This window comes from Contarinia nasturtii, unplaced genomic scaffold, assembly GCF_009176525.2.
Source record: "Contarinia nasturtii isolate CC-2019 unplaced genomic scaffold, AAFC_CNas_1.1 Cnas_scaffold_2166, whole genome shotgun sequence".
Taxonomy (NCBI): Eukaryota; Metazoa; Arthropoda; class Insecta; order Diptera; family Cecidomyiidae; genus Contarinia; species Contarinia nasturtii.
In genome coordinates, this window is record NW_022199493.1 from 1,438,593 (window position 1) to 1,458,061 (window position 19,469).

Here is a 19,469-nt window from a genome sequence, read left to right on the forward strand (position 1 = left end):
TTTCATTCACGGTTTGAAGCCGTTTTTCTGCATTTGCATCCAAAAGGACAAAGAATGTCGATCACATCGACTGCTAAATACATTAAAAAGTCAAAAGGGTTCGTAATAAAGTGAATCCAGCAGTATAAGCATGAAAAAAAAGTGAACGACCAGCCCAATCTGAAGCCAAACTGAGCCTCCTCGCAACAGGAAGATAAACGGAGAGTCAAGTTGTTCGATAAAAATTTAGGTATGTTGTTGAGCCAAGGTGTTGAACGGCTACGCCGTCTTAAAATAGAGGTCTCGCGCTCTACTATCAGGAGAAGATTAGATGTTGCCGGTGTTCGTTATCGCAGTAAATTGAAGAAACCGCTTTTGACAGAAAACCAGAAGAAAAAGGCACTGACGGGGCAAAGCAAAATTCAACAAGAGATTGGAGCGAAGTTATATACACTGACGAGTCATTCTTTTGGCTGGTGAATAGCACTACCCATGCCTAGTCTAGAGCCCAAAAGAGAATGGTCGTTCGCACGGTAAAGTATCCGAAAAAGGTGCATGCTTATGGTTGCTTTTGTGAAGCTGGTTTTGGAAAGTTGACCATATTCACGGGGATTCCAAGCGCCGTGAGGATGAACCAACATTATTCATCGACACAGTTACCCATCGCTAAGAAGTTCTATGGCAACCACAATTCGAATTGGCTTCTATTAGAAGACAACGATCCAAAACACAAAAGTCGTCTATGCAATGCTTGGAAAGAGGAAAATGACATTAAACAAATGGACTGGCCGCCACAGTCACCCGATTGCAATCCGAACGAAAATTTTTGGGCTATTATTAAGACATGGCTTCGTGGTAAAACATACCGCAATTTGAAGCAGCTCAGTTCATTCATTCAGCGCCAGTGGAAAGGTTTTCAAAGCGAATATGCTGAAAATTTGAGCAAAAGTATGCCGAATAGATGTGCCTGTGTGATCGAGAAGGCAGGAGAATGGATTAAATATTAATTTGTGGCGCCGTAGCTTAGATACTAAATAGAATGTATATAAAATAATTTTGTAAAACTCTTGAGTTTTATTATAAAAAATCAACCTCTCTCTATAATGAAACATACTGTAATTTGGTGTCTTTTTGTGAAGTTAAAAAGCTGGTCCTAATAATAATAATAACTGCACCGAACAGCGTTCCTTCGCCTTGGAGGTTTATTCAAAGTAATATTAATATGAAATAATTTATATAATTTTATCTCCAATGTATAAATATTTTTGAAATCATCTATTTTGCTTTAAATAATTTTCAATTCTCAGTTTTACTGTAGATAAATTTACTTCTATATCAATTAAATTAGTATCACTATTTGGATTTTTTTTGTATAAAAATCGTTGAATGAAGCAAGCATATCATTTATTGGTTCATATTTTGTGTAATCAGTCCTTCTATTTGGTAAATTAACAGCACAACATAATTTGTAGAAACAGCAGCCTATGTTCATATTTCGGCAGTCTATAACTGTTCCAGGACATTCTTTTCAGTGCAAAAATCAAAAATTGTTTTTGAATTGACTCTATTCTCTTGCACATATTGTTATAGTGTGGACTCCATATTTCTGATCCATATTCCATGATTGGTAATACAAACGTGAAGTAGAGTCGCTTAATAGTCCAAAGGTCGACAAAATCCCTTCTGTAGAATTTTAACCAAGCCAATCTTGATTTTGCCTTACCAGTAAACATATCGAAGTGTTAAAAAAAGTTTTAAATTTTCTTAGTACAGATCGATATAAAGTGGCGAAAAAATAAGTATGTGAAAATAGGAGGTGCCCATACCATGAGGGGGGGTCGGGGGAGCACCCCACCATGTCAAAATTTGGTCGGATCAAAAAATAATGTACTACAAAGTTGTTCAGAATGACGAGAGAAATTTTGTATGACCCCTGCCCTCCAAGTCCCCCCACCCCCAGGGGGGTCGGGGGTCAAAAACCCCCAAAATATGATTTTTTTTTTACTCAAAACCTCGAAATTCGGAATCAGCTTCCCAAATTACCCTGGAAGTGATATTTGTCTCGTGCCCATTCACCCCTAGTCTCCCAACAACTCAGAGCTATCTAACTATCATATTGGGGTAAAATGATACAATGTCGATTTTTCACTTTTTGTGTGCAGAGCTTTGCACTCAAATGTATGGCCAACTATAGCTAATTTTATCCGCACATTTCATTTAGGCCATTGCCCATCCCCAAGGGGGGTCGAAAACTAAACCTTTAATTCGGGTTGAACCTTTAATTCGGGTCGAAAACTAAAAGTTACGCATATCAATGTAGTTTCCATTGGCATATAGTTTTGGTCGCCCTGAATGACCCAATTCGGAGGGCAAGGGTTCATTTTTATATTATTTTGACCCCCGCCCTCCGTACTTTTTGCTTTTTCCAGAATCCTCATTTTCATACTAAGTTTATGAAACACGATACATGCTTCGAAGTAAGATTGGTTCACCTTTAGACACATGCAGAATTTGTTTTGAACTTAGCTCGCCAAAATCATTTGAGACACTTTTTCGTAAATCCAATTTGTATATCATCGCGAATGGAAATTTTTTGTGCAAATTGTGTTTGATAGTAGAGTAGGAGTCCCGTTAAGTCTCCTATCTGCATTGGTTGACACTTTTGATTTTTTTTATGTCGCGCAATAAACGCCTGAATTTAGTCTAAAGATTTATTGCTCATGTGTTACGCTGCTTAGGCTGTCTACGATCGCTCGTTCGTAGAATACTTTTTGATGTTTTTGTTCATTCATAGATTTGCGTTCGTTCGTAATTTATGGAAATGTATTTTTTCAATCCTAACAAATATTGCGACACTAAATGTAATTCGGAAAAACTTTGAATTGATTTCCCGTAAAAATCGTAAAAAATAGATTTCAGAATTTGTTTTTATTTCGAAATAACAGAGTTTTGATAAGAATTATGGTGAATATTCCAACAAAATTTTGTTCTTCAAAATATTCGATGTCATGTTGGACATAAATTTCAACGTGTGGTATTTATAATTGTTTCTTCATTGCTGTTTTATTTCATTGTCAACGTCGATGGTGAAAATGAAGAAGAAAATTTTAATAAAATGTGGGCTGCAAACAATCTTTCTACCCGATTACCAGTTATAACACAAATATTATTTAAGCGCTGTGATCAAATGACGTAATTTGTCAAGGCAAGATCACAGATATATTCCGTCGAAAAGAACAGTTCGAATGGCCAATATAAAAATTTGGATAATGTAATCGAATAACCGGAAAATAATCTCACCATGTGGTGTGAAGATGGACCGTTATGCAATAATCACTCGAAGAGCGTCATTTTTCAATATTTTTTTGCATTGTCCGAGAGTTTCATTTAAGTTTGCACCAGAAAGACGGTCGAAAAGACGGAAAATTTATTTTTCAATATTTTTGTGCATTATACCAAGTCATCAAGAGTTTCATATAAACATGCCTAGTAACAGCAAGACGAAAATCACAATGTGACTTGTGCGAGTAGTGAGTTGCTCTCACACTCGTTCGGTGAGTGGAGAAGCGCACTGTGTATTAGAAAACTCAGCACATTGAGTTATGTATCGCTTTGAGCGTGCGTTTTATAAGCAGTGAAAAATACAAATTCATATGTCCCAGCATCAAACAAGCGCCGTAATTTTTTAAACAACTTATATGATCGTTGTGGGTGCCAACGACATGAAAAGTGCTACTAATGAACGGGTATTCGTTGACAGCTCAGCTAATGAAAATGAATTATACACATTTATATGATTACTTGGTGTCGGAGCAGGACTCTGATGACCACTAATTACACTGCCGGGACTTGCGGGAGCGCCGCCAAACTCGAGTAATTGTCTCATTCTTCGAATGCTTGGTGAACGTAATGGAAGACCACTTCCAATGTGTTGTGTTGATAGTGAACGTATTGGAGCTGTGTTCATAGGTCTTGGCCCACTAATATGACGATCCAAAGTATTTGTCATACCGCTAGCTCTACTGCTATAAATACTGCTACACTGTGAATAGAATTAAACTCAATATTAGTAATATGAAAAATTAAATATAGTATGGAACATATGGTTTTTAAATGGAATACTTCCTTTATAAAATAAATTTGAACTATCTATAAATGTAATTGAATCAAAACAATATTTTTTGCAGATATACAATCGATTTCTTATAGCCATTTGTTACTAAATTTGATGCATTGATACAATTTATATCGCATTTCGTATTGTTTACAGAATTCGAAATGAGAATGCGTCTTATCGTATGACCACACAACATGCCATAAGAACAATATCGTTTTTGTCGAGAGAGTGGAACTGTGTGTTTATGTATCAATGCTTGACCGAATTCAATGGAACAAAAACACACAGACACTCACATCGCACGCAGCATTCACATTTAAGCAACTTCGATTCTATGTTTGACATTTGGTATACTTTACATACAAAAATAGCAAAAATGATCACAAATGGCCAAAAACATGAACTTTTGTATGGAAAGTATAAATATAAATAAGCAAAATAAATATCAGATTCGATTTTCTCATACCCAAAAACCGCCCAATACAAATTTTCACATCATTTAAAAAAAATTCAAATGCGTTCAAGAGGGCCGAAAGAACACGGGTCCAATGCACGATTTCTACATGCAGTTTTTTGAGAAAAAAACATTACAGGTGTTCTCCTGGGATCCTCCCGCATAGGTTAAATTTTAAAAAACGAGGCACCTTAATAAACAATTTCAAATTAATTAAATTTTCGTAACGATGTTAACATTATGTTTCTTCGCTACGGATAAGTCGTTACTTTTCAACGATGGAATTCTTATAAACAATGCAATTGAAATCAAAAATATTTTTAGGCAATTTAAACAAAAAAAAAATTAATTATCACAGAACAAAATCTTAATTATGAACAGAGGTGACCAATTTCACCGTTGACGGTTCATTAGCTTTAAGAATTCAAACCATCTGAGGATCGTGTCAATTTCAATTTCGTTTGAAAAGAAACGATTCAAACAAAATCACGACTATATAAAACCTTGCTTCAAAATGAAAAAAACATATAAAAATCGAATTCAATTGTTTTTAACCATTTTTCAATATCTATTTGATTTTTTTTTATAAAACAATTCCATCGTATGCCATTCCCTTGTTATTTACAATTTTAAGTTTTTTGTGTGATTAATACGTGGTAATTAAACATTTGGAGCTGTTTATAAACACCTACGAACGGATTTTATCAATATTCACAATACATATCTTCTTTCGTAGAAAATTAAATGTTCAGATTATCAATATTCCAAGCAAAAAATGTTAGCTTATGGCAATGAAATTTCGATCTTACGGAATTGTCAAAAAAATCTCAAAGGGAACAAAATTCGACAAGCCTATTTTTCACCATGTGCAATGTGCATCATCTGATTAGAAGATAAGAATAAAAATTAAGAAATTTTTTCTTCACATCTAAATAATTTCTTCAGAAATTACCTATTTTACATTATATTTTTTCAAATTACATATTTTCTTATTACATATTTTCTATATTTATTCAATCAATCCAAACATTTGATTTTCTACAAACGAACAATTTCGACGACGGAACAAAATATAAATAAAAAACGCTGCTCGTAAAGAACTCTCCGTTTCATTATTGTCATCATAATTTCATTTATGAATTCAAACTTACATTTTTCAATGCATCGTGAATATTTTCTGCACTACAAGAGAAGCGGTGTGCTCTCTGTTGATTTAGAATATCTCGCGATGTTCGCATTTGTTCATAAATTGCAGAACTACTTGGAGCTCTCCTGAGCCATGCTCGATATTCGTCCGATGTAAATATAGATGTTGCTGGAGCCACAATTCGGTTACGTACATCTCGAATTTGTGCAGGAAGCTCTGGAGCTGATATATTACCATCGATTTCATCACCTAAACGTTCTGCCAAGCGCGAACGTAGTCCAAGACGGGTATTACCAGGCCTCTCTCTTGGAAGAGAATTAAATTTCGCTAAGTCAGGTCCTCCACCCATGGCTGTAGTACCACCTCTCGGTATACTGTTCATTGTTGGCCTATAGTAATAGCTCGACCGAGGTGGAGGAAGGGTAGCTTCCGTATCGCTTGAATAATCAAGCGTTGGTCGAACTCTTCTATTGAGGTAAATTCAAGTTTTTTAGTTGGCTAATAATGTGAAAAGTTGAATGATAAAATTCATTTCGATTGATAATCATAAATTTGACTTATTACTTTGCTACTCCACATAAGGGTAAGTTTCAAGCACTAAGAGTTTTATTGGTAGATGAAAGATAATAATTTATTCACGCGTTTCTGTTTTTATATTCTTTCTGTTGTTTTCATGAATTTGTATCCACGAAGAACTGCGAATGAATATGCGATTGCCGTGTCGCAACCATGGGTTTTATTATTTGGGTTTCTGCCCCATTCTGGAGCAAATTTTCGAAATTTACCTCCGATAAATATTTTGATTTTTTTTAATAATGAATAAAATAAACTGTTATCATCAAACATCGTTGGACTCTGAGAAAATACAAATTTGAAAATTCAAAGTAATTAGACCAAAATGCCAGTTTAACATGGATACATTTTCTCCCATGTTAAAATGTCAATTTAACCGCAATACATTTTGTTTGCGGGTAAAATGCTATTTCAACGTGTTAAAAAATATGTTCATGTAAAAATGTCATTTTGTCGTCATATTGTATATTTGCATAATTTAAATTAATCTTTTTTCATTTAAATGTTCTTAAAAAATGCTATCGATAAAAAAATTACAATATGATGATATATATACCCAAGCAACCAATTTGTAACGTTTTTCATCCAATTTAACGTTGAAAAATGTAACGCATTGACCCATTTGGTGGTCATTTTCGTGTTAAATAAAAATATATTATTATTTTTTATTTCATGAATTTCTAATTCGAGACCTATTGGAATGCGTATGTCATTTGACAGTTGGCTGTTGTGCATGTCAAAACGAAGCCGATAGTATTTGTTTACATTCAAAAATTCGCCTTGTAATCATTGCATCGCATCACATCGTGTTAGTTTTTGTTATACAAATGATTCCTTTCATGTGATTTTAATGTATGTTGCAAAAGAATAGATTTATTTACGTGGTGAATTTTGTATTTGTTTCTGTTTTGATTTTAAAATAACAGAACATTCACAAACTAACAACGTGAAAAATCATAATTTCACCATGCAATCGAAAGAGTGAATTTATTGCATCGATATATTTTACTGTTGCAAGAAGCGCGTTGAGTGTTAAAATTGGAATTTCACAATCGAACTTAAAAATATATTAGTATTAGTAATAAAATCTCCTTGTGTGTATTATGAATCGAATTGACAGTTCAATTTTCGAACAGCCGAACATTGGCAAAACGACGACATCGAATATGTCGTTTGACTTCAGTTTGGCTGAGTGTTTTTTTCAGTTCAAAGTGTTTTAGTAAAGTTTATGCCATGATTTAATGTAATTCTTTTTACTTTTTTTTATTTTTAATTGAGTGTAAATAGGCAGCAAAATGGGTCGTCACAACTTGTGACTCACAAGAGGGCTGATCCAAACGTCGACCAAAGGTCAATAAAGGACTGCCATCGATTATCCGTGAAAGATATCGGGATGTAATTGTCGTAATCATTTCGTATTTATTGGTGAAGACCACGAAGATCGCATGCCTTGCACATGGCCTTGCATCCTTACTATTTTTGATGAAGGTAAGTACACACATTGCTTTGACCAAATTTCATTTTTCGTCATTATTTCATCATTTTTCTGGCACTATGCGATCCATTGTAACATATGTCTCACGTAGGTTTGCACAAATTCATAAGCCTGTCATTTAAAGAACAAACACACGTTATTAAATTCGTTCTTATTGGTAGAAACCTTTATTCATCAATTATCGAATAGCACATTCACATCACACTTAATGGACCTTTGTCTTCGATTTTTCTCAGTATGTGTCGAACTATCAAAATCATGCTCTGGCAGACCGATACGTCAATTTCTTTCAACTTTCTCTCAATATATGCAACCAATTGTTGCACGTTTCAAGTATTTTGGACCCCCGCCTATAACATACAGCCAAAAACAGAAGAAAATTAAACAAATTGGTGTCTTTTTGTGAAGTTAAACAGATGGTCCTTTTTTCATGGAAATGTCATATTTTAAGAAGTGAGCTATTAATGTGGTTTTTTCTGCTTACAAAGCACAATTTGGCTTTAATCCAATAGTTCTCAACGAATCCCATCGATTACCATTATATTTGGTTGATAATGGAGCAGTAATGGAGGTTTTACCTTACGTTACAGCATTAAATTTTCGAATAATGGCTCTAAAACACCTTCCAAAGAAGATCTCTAGCGTTATATAGTATAGTGTCCTAACTTTATCAATGCAAAGGAAATCATTCGTACTTCATTCATGGTTCGATATAGCGATGAATGTTTCACTATCCAAAATGATGAATTTTTCAGTGCAACATGCTATGAGGCGAATTGAACTGCCAATTTTTGACACACTTTGGAATTTTTTCGTAACTTATTTTGTTGATTACTAATGATCGTGTCTAAATCTATTGTTTTGGTTCAAATTTGGATGTGTTGTAATCATGAGAATCACCAAAAATGAATGTTTGCTTGACCAACGCGATTTTGGCACTTGGTGATAGTTTTGAAAGGTTTGAGCACTCAGATATGGAATACGACCGGACTATTTGCTTTTTCTAGAATCCTCATCTTCATACTAAGTCCATGAAACACAATACATGGTTCGAAGACAGATTGGTTTATTTTTAAACACATGGAGAATTTCGTTTGTACTTAGTCCGCCAAAGCAATTTGAGACAGACTTGCGCAAATCGTATTTCGTCGAATTGAGTTTGACAGTAGTCTCGAGGTGCTGATAAATGCACCGCGTGCATTGGTTGACATTTTGGTGTTTGTTAATGCTGCGCAATAAACGCTGTAATTTGTGCAAACCTACGTGAGACATATGTTATTTATATGAATTGATTTGATTGTTTCTCTCTCTCTCTCTCTCTCTCTCTCTCTCTCTCTCTCTCTGTGTGTGTGTGTGTGTGTTCTGTGTTTTTTTAAATAGGTCAATGAAGCACTCGACGATTTTCAACTATGATTTTTTTGAAACCGATGAACCATTAACGATCATACACAACTATTTTAAAGCCGTCCTTATCGATAACATTGGTAACATATCGCTTATGTTACCTGGTTTCCGCAACATTTTTAACGCTGCACTTATTGACTGGCCCAAAAACGGTGGGTTCGGAATGGTTTTAAATATTTGTGGGAGCAGTACCACGACAACGTTAAAACGAACCTGACAACGCATTGCGAGTCTCGATTGCGGAAGTTTTATTAAAATGAGAGAATTCGAACTCAACGACTACGCAATCAAGTACAATTATTTCAACAATTTGTACGGTTTGATCGAATTCGAATTGCCATACTACGACGATGAAGATATAAAAATGTCATACAATCATACTTATCGTCGTCGAAACACCGCAATTGGCGACGTTGAACGTGAGATACGATTGAGTAAACTATTGATGAATTGCGTTGATTGGGAGCACCGGACGATTGCAACATCCGTTACTTTGTGAAAGAGGCACACTTTTCAGCGACGGCACATCCGGATAGATTCAGAAGCATTGTACGTTGTCTCATCGAATGCGAAATTAGTGCCTCGAAAGTGCGGTAAACTAACATACAAAGATGGAACAACGAATTTCAAAAATGTCGACAGCAAAGAATTCACCATGAATAATACCCTAAGTTGGAATTCATTCTTCGATGTGGAGAAAATTCTCAAACTTGTGCACACCAAAATAGAATTCGATTGTCAAATTTGTTGCGATGGCGTATCTGTATCGTTGTAAAAAAACCGAAAGTACCACCAGTTGAGAAAACGGATGACGAAATCAAGGCAATGTATGATAGCAACGAGTTGAAATATGCTGTTGGATGTGATGCGTACGTGGAACGCTTCCGTACGATGAGATTTGCATACCAAAGAAGAGGTAAATGTGCCATTTAACAATAAATGAAAGTGATTGTGATTGTGAATACAATGTTGTTTTTGTTGTTCTCATTTTATTAGGTGAATTTGCGTATATCCAGCAAGCGATATCACTGCAGCGGATGCGAAACAAGGCCGACGTAATGCAAAAGCCGAACGAATCACACGATTATTTACATTCGAAGGGCAAGCTGATCGTAATCGAATTGCAGCTATGATTGGTGAAATGCCATTGCCAAAAGGACCATCATGGCGTTCGCACATTGAACATCGATTACCTGTAATGAATGATGTCATTGAAACATATTCGACCAAACAGTATGCACGCTTGGGACTGGACAAGCATATCGAATCGGTGCGTGCAATCGACAAGACGGCATGCAAAATGGTTCACAATCAACCATCAATTTTCTACATGGGATCCAGCGGATCAACACCAGCCAATTCGCCGATTAAGATCAAGAAACATGTGCAATGTCCAGGCACACGGAAGCTGCTTGTAGCCATTATGAAACGTGGCAACTGCATCATTCGAATGGTCGATGAGTACATGAAATCACAACATTGTCCATTGTGTTTCATTTTCTTCGAGATGGACCGAATGCAGGTCGTTTGGTGTCAAAGAAGTAACGCTCCTTCAAAACATGGCTACAAAATGTTGCAAACTTTGAAATCGAGGGAGCTGCCTGAGCACGACCAACGCTCACAACTGTATGGCATCGTGATATTGCAGCAGCGGAGCTGATTGATACACTGTATTGAATTGATACACATTGTAAAGCAATTGTTATACATGAAATGTGTTTTTGTTATATCATTATGCAGGTGAATGCGTTGTGTTCAAGCGGACAATTCATCCAAATGTGCGAAGACCACGCCGGAATGACAACAATCAGCCATTGTCGTTGTATCGAGGTCAGAATCAGAATGTCAATAATTGACACCTGCAGCCGTAGTAGTAGCAGCCCTCATTCAACAACAACAACATCATTCAATCAAATTATAATTTAGAAATTAGTTTATAACAATTATTTGTTAGTCCGCTAGGCTTGATTAAATTGTGGCCTTGCCGAAGTACGAGTTACCTCTTGGTATAAATTGTACTCGGTAAGTGGAGTTTATTGCATATTGATAATTATGAATGATCTCATTTTTTTTCATATTAATCTAACTTTATTATTTTTTCTCTTTTTTTAATTCCATTGTGACGATGAAAATTACTGAAACTACACACAAATTAGACCTCAATTTTGACCGTGAACATTAGCCTGGAATGGATGAATTTGCCCCAATAAATCTTTATTCCAAATTGGTATTTCTAGTAAATTATACAAGCATATTATACCAAATGCGAGTTTCCAAATAATGTGTTTAGTACATTTATATTTTATGATTTCGAAATGAAATTTTGCATTGTAAGTACAGAATAATAATAATAATAATGATAATAATAATAAATAATTTAAGTGAAAATACCTTAAAGCGACTTGTGTTGGTGACGGTCCAAACTTTGACCTTGTTGATGGTTGAGATTCATATCTACCATATCTACCCAAAGTTCCACCTGATGGATTCATACCAGCTTTCAGACTTGAACGAAGGAGTGAATGTCTGCTTAGTGATGAAAAATCTGAATAATCAACTCGCGGAAGATGTTGATCTGATCCACTGCGAGGAAAGCGCACATGTGATTGACTACCCATTCCAGTACCAGCTGACATGCGACGGTTTGGTCCTGGATAAAATGAATGAACCTTCTCTGCAAGACTTTCCAACGTCCCTGCGTTTTGATAATATGCATGTGATGGGGCGAATGAATGACTTTTTGGTTGTTCTGTTATAACAGATGGCGGTGGTGGGGGCTTATAGCTCCAGTTCGGCTCATTAATCATATTTTGCCGTGAACTGTAGTATAAATCTAAGTTTTCACTTTGTGGACTATAGTTATTTAATCCAAGGCCAAGCCTTGATCTAGATTCAGTCATTTCACGTCCGTCACCCGTTCGTCGCTCTCTAGTTGATCTTGAACGGTTATTTCGATCTAATTCATCTGTATCTTCATCGCGAAGTTCTCGTTTAATCACTACAACGGGCGGTGGTTTTTGTTCACTCCTGGAGAGAGTGGGACCAGGCGAGTTGCTCCCACGACCACCACGACGCTGCCGAATTGCAAGCACAAGTCTTCTTGGAATTGACATTATTATCACAACATCATCTAGTGACATGTGAGTTACATCTACCAAATTGACAGCTAATATTTCATCTCCAACCTGTAGATGTTGGAACGATAGTAGTTATTACATCTAAAAAACGAGTGTTCAAATTACTTACCCTAAGACATCCGCTATTATAAACAGCCGACTCTAAAGCTATTCGAGATATAAAAACGCCATCTGATCGATCGGCGCCATTTCCTTCACGTATATATAAGCCCAATGTTTGTCCCGGCCTTTTAACTATTTCTACCAATTGTACAGAATGTCTTGCATCACCCTTGGCTAAAAGTTTTTGAGCAGATTCAACTGCTTGCCTACCACCGATGCATCTAGCTTCTAGGACTCTAACTATCATTTCTCCCCGTCGTTCAACAGCCTGTGAATTTGAAAAAAATTGTCGCAACTATTACATATGCACTAAAATATTGGGCGATTTTGGTAATACCTCAAGGGCTGCTGCTGTACTAGTATCGTGATCATTTTCTACAGCTTCAATTTGTCGAAATATTTCTGAGCTGATGCCAGATACTTTACGGAAATCTCCTTGTAATAAAACTGGGTCCTTTACACTTATTTGTCTCTGATTTGACGCTGCATTCTGATTTGTTGGCATTGGAGCAGGTGGTGCTCGACCTGGACTTGCAGTTAGGTCAGGAACCGAACGTCCATTTTCCTAATAAAAAAAAATTAAAATTAGTTCTAAAACATCTGAATTGGATATGAATTTAAAAAAATTTAAATAGCAATACCTCCTGAATTTAAGAATTTGTAAAAAAAATATCTCGTAAATAAATTTGCCATTCTACTTTTATGTCTTATCATACAAATAATATAAATTGTGAAATATATGTGTGGAAATATTTCGACTTCATAGTCTACTATAAATTGACTAATTTGGGACAAAAATGGCTGATATTTCAGCCAGCTAAAGTTAACTATAAGTGACTATATGCGTCTTCATGTAACTTGAGTTGAGAAATGTCGATTGTGATCATAGTTAACTACGGTTAACTATAAGTATATGAAATTGACTTTTGTCAACTATGTTGACTTTAATCACTTTTAGTTAACTCTGAAACATAACCGACTATATTCGATTTCAATCATCTATTGGTAATTTTTACCGAATAAAAGTGATTAAAATTGACTTAATTTATAGTCAGTCAGTCATTTTTTTTCACAAGGATAGACCAATACCGCTTATATATATCGCTATTATTGTGTATTTGGAATGCTCTGGCTCATCATCCATTCACCTCCATACACCAACATTCGATCATACAAAATAGAAAAAAATCAATATAGATCTTTTTTTAATTTTTTCCTAAAAGTGAAATTAAATAAAAAATAGAATCAACCAAAACATAAAACTAGTTATGAGCAAATGTAGATGAAACAATGAATGCAGAGCTAAATTAAATTGAAAAAATAGTAACTAATTGTTCCTTTAGCTTGTAAATAAAAAAAAAATTTATATTTAAATAAAGAAAATACGAAATGAAATGAAAATGGAATGCTCTGGCAACGCCTGCGCTACAATCAATATAAATCGTAAAACCTATATTTTGTTTCGTCTGCCGCTTCTTTTATGTATCACACATACATGAAAGAAAACCAATATCTGTATGAAGTAGTATACATAAATATTTTGTGCGCCGTCGCTGAAAAACCATGTTATCGCTATTGTTTAGTGGTTTATTTGAACATGCACAGCATGTATAAATGTATAATCTCTAGATGGTGGTAATATTGTCAATGATTTTCGAAATTTTACCACAATGATATACGTATTTTTTTCTAGCACAAAGCCGGCACAAATTAAAAAAATAACATAATTTAATCATGATTTTTAAAAACCCGTATGAGTCTCCAAAACTAGGTAATCCAAAGCCCCTCACAAACTTTTAAAACAAAAAAAAATCCTACAGAAAAAAAAAATCTGTAAATTCAAGATAGAATCAAATACAATAAGTTCTTATTTATTTTCTCTATCGTATGTAATACTCACTTTTCTTCTGCCACAGCAAAGCATCCTTCGCGTACGCGAATTTCCAGTAGCTGTTTTCAGTCTTGTAAGCTTCCTCCACTGCATGAGTGTAGAGATCAGGTGGTAAAGTCTCGTTTGTCAGCGATGTGTCCAAACGAAACAAAAATGTGTCTACTTTCTAGAATTCACGAATATCGTCTAATATTCCACCCATTTTTATCCACTTATGCTTACACCATTGGTTTGTTATATGAGTACAATTCTGTAAGCAAATTTTACTATTTAAACTTCATTGGAAGCGTTGATATTTTGCTTAGCAAATTAGAAAATGATAGCGCTTTTTTCAAATCTTCAATATTATATACGTATGTATTCACTTTCGACAGTCAAAGAGAGGCAACGTGCAGATGTACTAACTTAAGAATCACTTTCCATACAAAAATGATAGTAGACATCCCTTTGGAGAGCCGCACATACGCACGTAAATCGACACAGCCTCACTTACACATTTACACACTTACAACATACACTATTTCATATAGACAAAGCGAGTGAATGTTCTTCTTCGTACCAATTTCCAAAGCGGATCGATAAAATAATGCTTCATGCTTTTAACTGAAACACCGAAACACAAATTCTTTTTCCTTTGTTGACTGTAATTATTAGATAACAAAATATAGTTTTATTACTTGCGAAACAGAAAATTAAATTTGAAGAATTCGCTACATTTTTACCCTGTTTTGGATTCTTATTCAAATGACATAAGCTTACAAAAATCGAATGATATTATAAATAGCATGCTGAATTTTAACATAGCTCATTATAAAATTAGTATCAAAACTACCCATTCAAACCACTCACACTAGCCATTATAATATGTATTTTATAAAAAATTATGTACTTTCAATTTCAGAAATGTAGAAAAATCTAATGTTATTACATTGTTCTAATGTTGGTTCTCTGCGCATTGGGAATTTTTCGTTTGCAATCAACTGTGTATTTTTATTAAAGACAAACTTCGTATGCACTTCAAATTTATTTTAATTTAGTACAAAGAAAGGATCGAAATTACCAAAAATTTAACAAAACTGTAGATATAGACTCGGACAAACTAATCCCGGACTGAATTAAAATTCACTGCTTTATGTATGAAATTAAAATAAGATATCTATCCTCTACTAGAGGTGTGTGACATTGCGTCGTTCATTGAATCGATTGCGACATAGGTTTCGTTCCCACTTGCCGATAATATAATATGAAAAATGTAAGTAAACTTACCCTCCAAATATACGAATGTATATGTGTATGAACGTATAAATGTGAATAAGAGTGTAAATGTTTGGGTTATGATACGAATGTGTAACGCGCAATACTACTCGCGCAAATAATATTTTTCATGAATGACAAACATTTATTTTTTTCCAGCAGCCATCACAAAAATTGCTTTATACTAGATTTTATTAATTTCATGTTCTATTAAATGAATAAATTAATCATGGAACATTTCAAGAAGAGAAATAAAAATAAATTCAAAAATAGTTCAAAATATGTAGCTCAATAATAATTCTAAATTCTAATCTATACCAACATTGTTCCTTCCCAAGGTTTATTTATCACTTTAAAACTTTTATATAGTGATGGGCAAAATCAGGATTTTTTTCGAGCAGATGAATATATATTTATATTCCCTGGATAATTCCCTATAATAATATAATATACATGGTTATTTTTAATTCAAAAATTGTCTGGAATAACTTCGAAAACTCCAACTTGAACTCGAGAAAAATATCTCCTCCTTGGCCCTTGAGAATGTATGGTACCAAGCCGATTATCTCAGAACTACAAATTTATCGGCTAAAACGGTTGGCCCCAAAATTCTTCGGTTGTAAAGAAAACAAAAAAAAACTTTGGTCAATATTAACCCATCCTCTAAAATTTTGATCCTGAAAATTTGCAAAATTGCTAAGAATTCAATGCTCTTTCGATTTATGACATAAAAAATATAGTTTAATAATGTGTTTTTAAGACAATAATAGTAATAATAATAAATTACGTCTTGCCTCGATTAATGCTCATTTTTTGTAAATCTACTAAACCAATCCGAGAAAACTAATAATAATAATAATAATAATAATAAATGCATCTAAAAGCGTTCCTTCGCCTTGGTGGTTAATTCAAACTAAATGAATAAGGAGGCAGATCGATACACTTTTTAACCAATTGAAATGATATTAGAAAACGATGAATACCATTTGATAGTGGATTGCATCATTAGAAATTTTTTAGTTGACATGGTTTCCGTGTCAAACCAAAAATGTGAAGAAATACTTTTGGGGTAAATCGATACATGAGGGGAAAATCGAAACATGCATGAGGGCAAATCGATACACGATCGGCATGATTAAAGTTTATGGACTGGCCAACAATTTTGCTGAACATACCAAGCACCTGTCATGAAGAATTGAAATTTTATTTTTGCTTCAAACTAGTCTGGTTTTATGAAAATCGCAAAAGTCACTTGCGGTATAAAAAAACAAATGGATACTGGTAGTTATTGTACCGCGCTAAAACTTGGCATAGAAGTGCATGAAGGATGGACCTATTCAGCAATAAAGGGGATGATAAAACTCCTTCAAAATGTAAAAGTCCTGCTTATATTTGTCCAAAGTAGTAGATATAAATAAAATTTATAGATAATTTATTTAGATCAACTCATTCAAAAGTATTTGAAATAATTATTTTGTTAAAAATTAATAGGCATTAAACAATTAACAGTAAATATGATCAATAAATAAAAAAACATAACAAATGCAATTCCCTCCATTTCATGTAGCTCTAAATAAATAGTTTATTGAAAACAAACTAAAAACGATAACAAAACATAAAGAAAAAACCTTCATAGCGACCAAGCGGGTTTCTCCTTGTTTGTTTTGGTGAAGGCATTCCACAGTGATCATTTGCTTTTTGCATTAACTTCGAATTTGAAAAAAAATCGACACTTGGATTTTTCGGGATTTTGAAGCGAAAAACATATTGATCGATTTCCAGTACATCGATCGTAGCTGTTATGATTTTTCAAATTATGAGATTTATATTAATTATTTTTCTGATTATTTTCATAATAAAAAGAATTCTCTCCACTTTTGGATTATGAGTTTATATTCTCTCTAATACTTTAACTCTCGACCATTTTCCGTTTCTATTCTTTTTTTTGTACTTTTGATATTGATTAATTCAGATTTTTAACACTATGCAGAATTTCCTAAAATATAAGCATTTTAGAATCCAAAGATTTCCATTTTCGATGGCCAGAGCTTGCCGTGGCGATTTTTTTAACCTTCGCTCGATATTTCGGTATTGTTTCGAAAATTGTTCCAAGTGCATATAGCTTTTTAATTCCTTCGTATTCCTATAGCATCGATTGATATTGACACATCCCGAAGCAAAAAACTCTTTAAAGCAAAAATTGTCTAATATCTAAATATTTTTTAGTATTATTGATGTGAACCGAGCCTTATGACATTTGACGTTCATTTCATTGGTTTTCGAAATGTCATAAACGCCGAATGATTCATATCGAGAACACGTTTGGCGTTGTAAATACCAAGTCAACAAATCAATCTTACATCTTATTACGATATAAACTACAGCAGTGTAAATTCCAATTCAACGTTTCAATTATTCTACGATTTTGCTGATAATTCATGTTAATTTCGATATACGTGCGTCTTGTATCGATTTGATCCGAATTTTTCAACACTTGGTGATTGACAATAATGATTTCGCATTCTTTGGTGAAAGTGGAGAAAAAAAGATCCAACTCCACTTTAACCAAGTGCTATGGCATAACAATCAGCCACCGAAACCGAAAAAGTCGAGTTACAAACCACAAGGAACAAAGCCACGAGGACTACGAGCATAGCTGCCAAGTATCGATTCTGAATTCAAAGCAATTGTCGAAGGTTTTGACGACTACCATCGTATCGATTGGCACAACAATAATGATTTCAACAATGGCCTCAAGCATTTGGCCAATCAATACACAGACAACGTCATCACCAATTCAATAACGCATCCTTACAAACACATCACCCAGTACTTGAAACTGAAATTGTTCGAATTGAACACAGACGGAGAAGAGGACGCACAGAAATTTTTGCCAAGTGACGTCAAAAGTGTTGTGAAACTGATTATCAAACAAAAAGACATCAAAGTTTCAATTCACGCTCCAAACAAACTCGAACGCACAACATTTGTTTAAGGTCATGTCAATGTTCCTATCTATGCAAAAATAGAAGAGTACAATTTGACGTGGCCACATCAGAACCGTGGCAAGCGATATCTAGGGGACACGCAAGCGATATCTCAAGCGCAAACAAATGCTCGACGATCTAAAGTTTCGGCCATTCATACGGAATTTAGCAATGGTGCCGATGTGTGATTTTCGCTGAAAGTACTTCAAAATGGACTGTTCATGCATGCACTAGGTGTTGTCTTCGCAAAAATTGCAGCCGAAAGTGGAAATCGAAAATAAAAACGGAAAAACAAGCATAACAAATATTCCGCGAGTATAATAATAGCGAGTGATTATTGGTGGAATCAGTATTTCTACATGCGGAAAATTCGGTGATTCGTGCGCGAGAAAAAAAAAGTTTGACTTTTCCATAAACACCGATGGAATCGCTACAGTACTCGGCCAAGAAGAAGACAAATAACAAAGAAATCAACCGTTCTCGCATAGTTCAAATGATTATGTTGGCATAAAATTCAAAAATTTTGCGGGCATTGATACAGGTGTGTGGAGTTGGAATACCACAGTAACACACAACATTAAAAGTGGCAAAGAAGTAAGTTTTGTATACATTTATGTTGTATTTGTTTCAATTGAAAATACACTGCGTAAGTGCCAAAATTCGATAACTAATCATTTTTTTATTTATTTTCAGATCAACTTTGTAATGTCGAGCAAGCAGTTCCACTGGCAGACAGGCCAAAATATGCGAAATGGTGTTTGGTTCAAATTCCCCCCCATTGAGAATACACTTGATAAAATTGATTTTTAGGGAGGAAGATGTAAAAAATTCAAAAATACAGAGAAAAATTTCCTAACGCCTTATTTTTAATATTTTATTTCTTTTTTTCTCCATGATTGAATTAAATATAAGTTACAATTTAAATTATT

At 34.4% G+C, this 19,469-nt stretch overlaps 1 protein-coding gene across 8 annotated transcripts in view; it reads right to left on the reverse strand.

Moving 5' to 3' along the window:
* The window catches only part of LOC116347937 (rho GTPase-activating protein 100F), a 36,387-nt gene extending 20,805 nt beyond the window's left edge, over nt 1-15,582 (reverse strand). For 2 of the 8 annotated variants that reach the window (XM_031778760.1, XM_031778759.1), the window contains exons 1-7: nt 15,228-15,506; nt 14,309-14,549; nt 12,746-12,973; nt 12,416-12,676; nt 11,561-12,354; nt 5,702-6,164; nt 3,781-4,021 (exon numbers count right to left, since the gene is read on the reverse strand). In XM_031778760.1, the coding sequence (XP_031634620.1) occupies nt 3,781-4,021; nt 5,702-6,164; nt 11,561-12,354; nt 12,416-12,676; nt 12,746-12,973; nt 14,309-14,392 (2,071 nt within the window). In that variant the 5' untranslated portion in view covers nt 14,393-14,549; nt 15,228-15,506. Of the gene's footprint in view, nt 1-3,780; nt 4,022-5,701; nt 6,165-11,560; nt 12,355-12,415; nt 12,677-12,745; nt 12,974-13,497; nt 13,671-14,308; nt 14,566-14,858; nt 14,941-15,227; nt 15,507-15,565 lie in introns of those variants that run through there. The other 6 variants (XM_031778754.1, XM_031778756.1, XM_031778753.1 and 3 more) reach the window with 6 other exon arrangements.
* Nucleotides 15,583-19,469: the final 3,887 nt, after the last annotated feature.